Raw genomic sequence first — 10,021 nt, forward strand, 5'->3', positions numbered from 1 at the left:
GGTGCCCCTGGCTCGCGGCCCAGGTCAGGGCGTGGAAGCCTCACAGGCACCTCCCTGGCTTGAGTCCGGTGCCCCTGGCTCGCGGCCCACGTCAGGTCGTGGAAGCCTCACAGGCACCTCCCTGGCTTGAGTCCGGTGCCCCTGTCTCGCGGCCCAGGTCAGGCCGTGTAAGCCTCACACGCACCTCCCTGGCTTGAGTCCGGTGCCTCTGGCTCGCGGCCCAGGTCAGGTCGTGTAAGCCTCAGAGGCACCTCCCTGGCTTGAGTCCGGTGCCCCTGGCTCGCGGCCCAGGTCAGGTCGTGTAAGCCTCAGAGGCACCTCCCTGACTTGAGTCCGGTGCCCCTGGCTCTCTTCCCATGAAATTTAGACTTTATGTTTTCTTTTTCTGGTTTTTTGAAGCTCCAAGCAACTAGTTTCTTTGTTGCTAGTATTATTGGTCGTTTTTTTAATTTTCTGACAATCCCCTCCTCCATTGCTACATGCAAATTAAGAAGACAAAGATATAAGAATGGGTTGATGATGTGTAAAATATGTATAATTTTGTGATAAGAAATAATGATGTAAAATGGACGCATCACACTTCCGCGACATTGTCTCCACCATCACCACCATCGAGACCTGCCACCAATTTTTTTTTCTAAAAGAAACTACAAACCCTGTAAAAAAAAATCAGGGTTGCCCCTCACCTTAGGTAACACAAGGCAGCCAGAGACGAGTGAGACGTGTCAACCAGCTTATCCATGTGCCTTTAAATCAAAGTCTCACAGAGACATTTTCTTAAAAAAAAGAGTAAGTCCCATGGAGACTTAATCCATTTTTTTGACATTATTCATGTGCCTTTGACGAGTGAGACGTGTCAACCAGCTTATCCATCCGCTTTTAAATCAACATCTCATGAAGACCTTTCCTAAAAAAAATGTAGGTCCCATGGAGACTTGATCCATGGTTTTGTGTAAGGTGAATTTTGTGCGACTTGATCCATGGTTGCCCAGTCGTTGCCTTCATCTCGCCCGTCCATTCACGATCCAACGGTCCATGTGCTCCCCCCTCGACGGTTGGTGCCACTGCCACTGAAGCCTTCAACCAACCAACCAAGCAACCAACCCGCGGGCTCTCCTCCATCTACCCCGATAGATATTAAGAAGAAAAAAATCCGCATCCCGCTGCGACAAGATCCAAGCATCATTCACAGAAAGAAAGAAGAGGCGCCATGAACCTTGGGCACGTCGAGGAGGAGGTCGGGAAGCTCAGGGAGGAGATCCAGAGGCTCGGCCAGCAGCAGCCCGACGGCTCCTACAAGGTGCGTATCCACGAACCAGTCTCAGATCCGCCGTCTCCCCCGCGCTCTGCCCCGATCTCGACCCCCATTCTCGCGGCCGTCTTACGCCGGTGCGCGCGCCGCCGATCGCCCGACGCGGGTTCTCCCGCCATTGCCCGTTTTGCCGGGTCCCGCGGCGACCTGTGCGGTTCCGCTGATGTGTGCACGGGCCGGCGGATTCGTCCGTCTGAATGAGCGAATCGAAAATGATGCGTGCAGCGCAGATCCATGATTTGCACCGTAGTTCTGAGCCTTGCCCCGACTTGTTTGGGACTGAAAGGCTGTGTTTTTCTTGTTCTCGTTGTTGTTGCTGCTGAGACCAGTAAAAGCAGGGCCATGGAACATAGCTGATGATGAAACCCATTTGCTTCTGGAACAAAGTGAATGGTCTGGATAACTGATAAGCTGGTGAATAGATCGAATCAAACCCGTAGTAAGGCGAATTTCCCCTTCCGTGCCCGTGGGACGGAATTTTACCAAGTGTAAATTTTCCTACTATTGTTACTGTGTGATGTGTTCAGTATGATGGTGTGTTCACAGTTTATCCGCTGGACGCGCACAAGTGTTAAGAAACCACATGGCGCTGCTTTGTAAATAAAGGTCTGGATAACTGACAAGCTGATGAATAGATCGGATCAAAACCATAGGACGAAATTCCCCTTCTTTGCCTGTGGGACAGAATTTTACTACTGTATAAATTTCCCTATGGTTACTGTATATTCAGTTCGGTGTGTTCACATTTTATCCACTGGGCGCGCAGAAACCACCAGCTTGCCGCACATGGCACTGCAGTCTGATTGGCAATCAAGACGTCCACTACAGTTTTATGAGAAAGAAATTTACACAGAATTACTGCGTAACTGTGCACTTTCTCTAGAATTTTCGCAAGCCGCGGCTAAGTTTTCCTTATAACACTGTAGTACAGTTTTATCTGAATGTTTACTATTTCAGGAAGACGGTTATGTCCATTAAGTTGCTGTTATAGCCTGCTCATAACCGGATGAGATTAGACAAGAACATGAATAACGCATTGCGCCGTCTAATGGGTTTTGCATTCCCATTCCAAGTGTCAAGTTGCCTAGTATTATGTCATGTTGTAGGCTTCAGTCACATATTCCCTTTTGTTTCTTCTTTCTTGGCCATGTAAGGTTCTATAGTGCTTATTAGTGGCTTAAAATGGCTCGTCGCTGTGATTTCTCCATCTTCCTCTTTTGTGACAAATGCTAAATTAAGTACACCCTCTGTTCAGTAATGTTGGTCGTTTTTGCCATGGTCATGAGAATGAAGGAGTATCCTCAGTTAATCACGATTTCCTTCTCTTAATCCTAGGTCCTCTAATTTTTTCTTAATTCTGGTGTGCTCTCTCCAAGGAAGAGCATTAACAGGAGAAATACTTGTTAATCAGAGCAATGCCAAAACGACACACACTTGTGGACTCGATGAGATGCCTAAAACCATTCTTTTACCTAGAAAATGTAAAACGACATACACTTCTGGACTTGATGAGATGGCTAAAACCACCCATTTTGCCTAGAAACTGTAAAATGATATATGCTTCTCGACTTGATGAGATGGCTATAACCACCCCTATCTCTGGACTTGGGAGGGAGACTTATTGTGTGTAGCAGTCAATCACATATTTCTTAACTTGCCTCAGCCTTTAACCCTTCATAAATTTTGACATCAAAACAGACAAATGGACACAAGAATACTTCAGTCAGCGTGACATCATTATTGTAGACTTCAGAGCTGCATAAATCTTGATGTTTCATACTTATGCTGACATGGCATATTCGTGAAGCACAACACTGCAGCAGGCAACTGAACTCATGATTCAAAGACTTGCTAAATGCAGTTCTTATTTCACTGAAAGGGTTATGTGTTTGTGAGTTCTAAACATGCATCCTATTAGCATCGTTATCAATGCTTGGGCTTGTAACACAGAAACTTATATGATTTTACAGGAACCATAGAAACTTATCCATGAGAAAGTTTGTAGCACAGCTTTCCTGCATCTTGTGAACATAATCAATGGATTTCAACTTTTGTAATTGAAGTATTGTGCTTTGCAGGTCAAGTTTGGTGTCATCTTCAATGACGACAGATGCGCAAACATATTTGAAGCATTAGTTGGCACCTTACGGGCCGCCAAGAAGAGGAAAGTTGTCACCTACGATGGTGAAATGCTTCTGCAGGGTGTTCATGACAATGTGGAGATAACCCTCTTCCCTCCCTCCACGGTTGCTGCCACTTGAAGTTTGCAACACCGGCAAGTCTTCCACATTATTGTGTCAATCTGCTTGTAATTTGTTGTGCTTAAATTCCCATGAACCGTTTGGTGCTCCTAGAAGAGTACTATTGTGAGATGTGAACTCATGATCTATGCAATTGCTTTGCTCTATTGCTTGCATGGTTGTTGAAACCCGGTGCTGATGTACTGTGTTGTGAAAGATAGAGCGACAAGCTCCAACTTTGAAGTAAATGGCCACAGTTATTGAGAGTGTACTTCACATTGCTTTGTCTGACAATGACATGTATAGTACTGTGCAGATAGCTCCAACTTTGGAATACTTTCTTTTCTTTCTTCACACCATGTTATATAAATTGTGGGAGAGCTGTACAGTGTATGTGCACTTGTGTGTAGAGCTATATAACTAGTTTGTTTTGGTAGTGTGGAGTGACTCTTTCTCTTCATACTTCCTCCGTCCCGAATTACTTGTTGTAGAAATTGATAGAAATGGATGTATCTAGAGTTAAAAATACGTCTAGATACATTCATTTCTATGACAAGTAATTCTGGACGGAGGGAGTATTAGTCACGACTCGTGAGGATAGGAGACATTGGGAAGAAAATAACCAGCCTGAAGAGGCAATTAGTTCTTCCTTAGCGTCACCTTTCATGGATGGGGCAAATGATAATCAGTTCATGGAAAGTTTTGTGATGATAGTTTTTGTTATAGTCATCCACGCGTTGGGATGTGAGGTCTGACCTTTTGCAGGATTCATCAGCTTCGTGATCAAGAATTTGACCGGTCTTCCCTTGCTAGCACCGGACTTCCTAGGGTTGATGTAGAATTTATGATCATGTCTGGTTCTACCTATATAGTTTTTAAAATCTGTGATACATTGGAATCTCTGTATGAGAAAAATAGGGCAAAGAAGAGAGCATTTGGTACTTTGTCATGACAAATGTATACAACAAATCACAAGAAATGGTTGAATCAAATAGGGTCAAATGATAATGTTGAACACGATCACAATTTTGTTAGAATTTTTACAGGTTAAGATTCTACCAAGTAAAGACTCCTAGGATAATTTTGAGAGGCTCCATACAATGTTGAACATGATCCAGTTAATGATAGGGTTGTATGGACTAGATTGAGATTCTGATAAAAATTGGTCTTGTGGCCAGTGACCACAAACTTTATCTTCTTACTGACCATATATAGTACAAGGATTTCGGATACCAAGAGTACGGATTACTATCAGAACAAACTAAACACTTTTGGCCTTCAGCAAAAGGGGAAAGACATTTATCTTCAACAAGTATCGTTCCAATCTTCTACAAACTTCCAAACACAAAGTCGAGAACAAACAAAAGGACGTAGATGGCTAGAGAATGCATTGCAAGTCTAGTGTTCCATGTTTTTTGCATTTGAAAATTGGTTTGTGCATAAGGATGGGAGGCATAATAATGCACGTGCAATTATCAAGACGACAGAGAACACAAGACTTCAGACAACAAGTCTGTTTGGTTGGTGCCTAAATTTGCCACACTTTTTGTGCCAAATGTGTCAGCAAGTCACAACTTTTGCAGGGAGAAAATTATTAGTCACGGTAAGACTTGGCAAGAAATCTTATGTACGATAAGTAGGGTAGGGTGCTAAGGGCATCTCCAGCCGTTGGCCCCCCCAGGACGCATACAAATCGCCCCTTGGGGGCGAGCCGGCGATACACTCGGCGCTGGGGGCGGTTTTGCGCCCAGTCGTCGCCCCCAGCTCGCTCCCAGGCGTCGAAATTGGCCCACTTTGCAGCCTAATTTCGGCGAATAAATGGCCCATATGGGCGAGAATAGGCCCGTAATCGGCGTGGTTTTGCCGTGTCTCGGCGTTCAATTATCAACACAATTATTCTTTATCACATATTTCATCACAGAAAAATCAAACACTTCAACAAAATACTACAACAACAAATAATTCAATACAAATTATATAGTTCAACAAATAAAAACTCGTATTTCATCACGCGGCGTCCCCCTTGAGCCTCCATAGGTGCTCAATCAGATCTTTCTGCAGTTGATGATGCACCTGTGGGTCTCAGATCTCCTGACGCATACTGAGATAGGCAGTCCAAGTTGCCGGTAGCTGGTGATCAACTTCGGCTAGAGGACCCTGCCTGTAGTATGGTTCAGTGTCAAACACTGGGTCTTCTTGCTCGCTCTCGATGATCATGTTGTGCAAGATGACACAGCAAGTCATGATATCCCACATTTGATCTTTCGACCAGGTCTGAGCGGGGTACCGAACAACAGCGAATCGAGATTGGAGCACACTAAATGCCCGCTCGACATCCTTCCTGCAAGCCTCCTGAACCTTCGCAAACCAGGCGTTCTTGCCTCCTGCCACAGGGTTTGAGATCGTCTTTACAAATGTCGACCATCCCGGATAGATGCCGTCAGCTAGATAGTACCCCTTGTTGTATTGGTGCCCATTGATCTCGAAGTTCACCGGAGGAGAATGACCCTCAACGAGCTTGGCAAAAACAGGAGAGCACTGCAACACGTTGATGTCATTGTGAGTTCCTGGCATACCAAAGAAGGAGTGCCAAATCCAGAGGTCCTGTGTGGCTACCGCTTCAAGCACCACACTGCAACCGCCTTTGGCGCCTTTGTACATCCCCTGCCAACCAAATGGGCAGTTCTTCCATTGCCAATGCATGCAGTCGATGCTTCCAAGCATCCCAGGAAATCCTCTTGCTGCATTCTGGGCTAGGATCCGAGCAGTGTCTTCCGCATTGGGTGTTCTCAAGTATTGTGGCCCAAACACTGCCACCACTGCCCGACAGAACCTGTAGAAACACTCTATGCTGGTGGACTCGGCCATGCGCCCATAGTCGTCGAGTGAATCACCGGGAGCTCCATATGCAAGCATCCTCATCGCTGTCGTGCACTTCTGGATGGAGGTGAATCCAAGAGCGCCAGTGCAATCCATCTTGCACTTGAAGTAGTTGTCAAACTCCCGGACGGAATTCACAATCCTGAGGAAGAGCTTTCGGCTCATTCGATAACGGCGCCGAAATGTTCTCTCGCCATGAAGTGGAGCATCGGCGAAGTAGTCGGAGTAGAGCATGCAGTAGCCTTGCAGACGATACCGGTTCTTTGCTTTCACCCGCCCCGGCGCCGAGCCACCTCGATGCGGCTTTTCATTGATCGCCAGCAGTTGGGCGAGGGCGGCGAGCACCATCAGATGCTCTTCTTCCTGGACGTCGGCCGCGGCTTCCTCCTCCAGCAGCGCGGCGAGCTCTTCCTCCTCATCCGAGTCCATCGCCGAGACAGTCAAAACGCCGAACACCTTGCGCTCGGTGGGCGTGTACCCGCCGTTAAACCGCGCCTACGCGGCCGGAGACGGCGGCCGAAAACGACCAGCTGCTGCGGGAGGGGCTGCCGCGGCGAAGCGCTGCTATTTTCCGGCGGGGAATGGCTGTCTAGCGGAGTAGGCCGGCGGTCGTCGCCGGGATGTAGCTAGTGGTGGCCGAGGGCGTGGGGGGTGCGAGGCGAGTCGGGGGAAGAAAACCTTGACTTTTCCCCTGTCGGTGTGGGCCAGGCGTGCTTTTCCCTAGCGACGGAGCCCCCAACGGCTCCCCAGCGCGCCGGGTTCGGCCTGTGACCGTCGGGCGGAAAAAAGGTTCGAACCGGCGATTTTCGGCGTCCTGGGGGCGCGACTGGGCCGTTTTTTCGGCGCCGGCGCGAAAAAAACGCCTGGGGAGGCCTTCCTGGGGGCGCAGCTGGAGATGCCCTAAGAAATTATGGCACACCACAAGTGATCCAATTTAAGAAGCAAACATTACACCACGAGCATGCAACATGCCTAACACGGGTGGGTGGAAGGAATTCTGCAAGTTAGGAGCTGGTTCAAATGTGGCCCAACAGATAAATTTTGTGATTAAAAATAAATAAATGTCTAGCAGTTTCCTAGCAAGAGATCCAATGTTAAAAAAATTATAGCAATCAACAACATTGCGATGTGAGGTCATACTTGTGCATTGTTCATATGAGCATCTGAAATAACAAGTCACAAACATGGCAATTGGTGAAGTCCACCTCAAAAAGGAAAACCACATCTGGTATCATCTATGCTTTAAGCATGCAGCAACTAACATGATTAGGGGTTTAAATATCTGGGGTAGGCTTGTCTCTAGGCCTTAGTATGAGCATAGCTTCCGGAGACGCCTTTTCACACGTTGCCAACTCCTTACATGCTTCCACGTAAGCTTTGGTTTCTTCTCCATGGTTGAAACTGACAAAAAAGTATTCAAGCACCCCTGCTTTTGATAGCAGAAACTTCATAAACCACGTGTCATTTGGCAAGTACTTCGGGCGATCCACCGAGACATGTTTGAGATTAGCAAACATGTCATCATATATCACTGCATCAAGAATATCTTGATCGATGGCATCACCATTGCCAGTTTCAACTTCCGGCCTGATTACCTACACAAGGAAGTCCAAGATTGCTGTGTTAGTTAAACAACTCAATCCATTAATGGCTGTCTGTTAACCGAGACATACAAGTTCAAGGGTGCATCTTATATTACCTGAATTTTGAGTTTTTCAATGTGAGGACCAAATCTCAGTGAAGAAAATATCGACATAATGCTTGGGAATTTGCCAAAATTTGCAGTCTGTTGTACAGCCCTCAAGTTCTGGAACGTCCATAAAATCCTTTCCAGCGGATTTTCCATAGTCTGGAAAACATAGAACACGGTTAGACTAGCATATGGTCCTAGTGCAAGTTTACATCGGGATGACATATAACTCTAATCAGCTAAGAGTGACTTTGTTAGCAATGTGTTTTCGTAATCGAAGAGGGAAACTGTTAGCAATGTCTGTTTGCTGCATCTAGAGTGGGTTTTATGAATGAATTCACATTTCACAGTGCCATACAAAAAATGAGAAAGGTGAACAGATGATTGCCTATATATCCAGTATCCACGCGCCAAAAGATTACCATTATGACTTAAAAAATTAAACAGTTACATCCAAGCTCTTACCATTACTATTTATACAAGATGACTATTGAATACTTCATGTAGTAACGCAATGCTCATAATAGGAGTTAATTGCAAGAAACCACCACATTTGGGGCTTCGTTTACGGAAAATACCTGGTCCCTAATTATTTGCAAAAGTCACCATGTATCTAGTAAACTTTTTGCAAATTGCACTCATCAGGTGATTTAGCCTGATTGATCACTTTCTGACAAGTGGGGCCGGATTGTAAGGGGATGATTTGGTAAAAAAAATTAACATATACCTCCCTGGATTTCACAAAGGTACCCTTATTTAAAAAATTTAAAGCAATCAGCCCCCCTCCCACCCCCGTCCCCTGCCTCCTCCAAGGTGGTGGCTGGCCACCGCAGGATGGCCTCCCTCCTCCCTGGCCTTGCTCGCGGGGCGGCCTTCCTCTTCCCTGGCCGGCGGCTCGCCCCTAGCCACAAGCTCAGGGCCCCGACACGAAGTGGCTTCCAATCCTACGCGTTCACCGGGCCCTGCCGCTGTGCTGTCGGAGCTCTGCCACCCGGCGAGTGCTCCGCCCAGTGTGCTGCTGCTCGGCACCGCAACTCCCCGCTGGTGTGGCTGCTGCTGCTCGCCGCCGCTGGTCCTTGTCGCCGCGGCTGTCGCGGGCACGCCGAGCAGGAGGTTGTGGCGCTGTGTCGCGAACACGCCGACCTGCTCGTGGTTGTTGTCCGCCACCGCGATGCGCACAGGGGCGCACACGCCGCACTCAACTGCTCGCTCCTGCCCATCTCCTCCTCGCTCCACCTCCTCCTCGTCTCTGTCTCTGCCCTGCCGGGGCTCATGCTCCCTGCCACGGCATCCAAACGGTCGACAGGGTCTGGGCGCCGCCGTGTCGGCCGAGCTAGCGCTGCTTTGGCAGTAGCGCTGCTCCACGGGGGGATGGGTTGATTGCTTTTATTTTTCAGATATAGGGGTGTGTGTGTTAATTGTTTACTGAGTCAGGTCCTTACAACCGGGTCCATTTATATGACAAGTAATTTCAGACCGAGGGAGCATTTTGGAGGCTCCTAGGGCTATGTGCAAAGCCAGATTCGCCAAACACTACCTTCATAGTAGTATTTGTTTTACACATGAGACCCACCTAGTGTTGGCTTACTATTTCTTTGAGGAGCTCGCCGCATAGAGGACCTCTGCAGCACCCAACACCGAGGAGCTCAAATGTCACGCCTTCGCCTTCGTGGCGGACAATGAGTCGCCTGGCTCTGAAGATCCAAGCGAGGGCCAGCTGAAACCTCTCCCTCTGTTCTCTGAGCCTCTCACCAACCTCTTGTCGTATCTGGATGAACCATCAATCCTAGATCTGGGCTATGACGGAGAAGAGCAGTCAGTGCGGGGGCGGTGGTTAGGGCTCTGGGACAAGGGGGAGGTGGAGGGGAAGGGGAAGGAAGGTGGAAAATGAGTTGCGGG

At 47.7% G+C, this 10,021-nt stretch overlaps 1 protein-coding gene across 1 annotated transcript; it reads left to right on the forward strand.

Moving 5' to 3' along the window:
- The first annotated feature begins 1,018 nt into the window (after window positions 1-1,018).
- LOC123090722 (costars family protein) lies at window positions 1,019-3,823 on the forward strand. The gene is made up of 2 exons (XM_044512055.1): window positions 1,019-1,300; window positions 3,391-3,823. Exons 1-2 carry the CDS (start codon window positions 1,211-1,213, stop codon window positions 3,571-3,573), a joined length of 273 nt encoding a protein of 90 aa, XP_044367990.1. The 5' UTR covers window positions 1,019-1,210; the 3' UTR covers window positions 3,574-3,823.
- Window positions 3,824-10,021: the final 6,198 nt, after the last annotated feature.

The sequence above is a fragment of the Triticum aestivum genome, chromosome 4B (assembly GCF_018294505.1).
Source record: "Triticum aestivum cultivar Chinese Spring chromosome 4B, IWGSC CS RefSeq v2.1, whole genome shotgun sequence".
NCBI lineage: Eukaryota > Viridiplantae > Streptophyta > Magnoliopsida > Poales > Poaceae > Triticum > Triticum aestivum.

What these genes read in the sequence shown, in the direction of transcription:
- LOC123090722 (XM_044512055.1), top strand. Translation starts at nt 1,211, where the DNA reads ATGAACCTTGGGCACGTCGAGGAGGAGGTCGGGAAGCTCAGGGAGGAG. An exon ending in AGCCCGACGGCTCCTACAAG is followed by an intron (nt 1,301 to 3,390) that starts GTGCGTATCCAC and finishes TGTGCTTTGCAG; the next exon opens with GTCAAGTTTGGTGTCATCTT.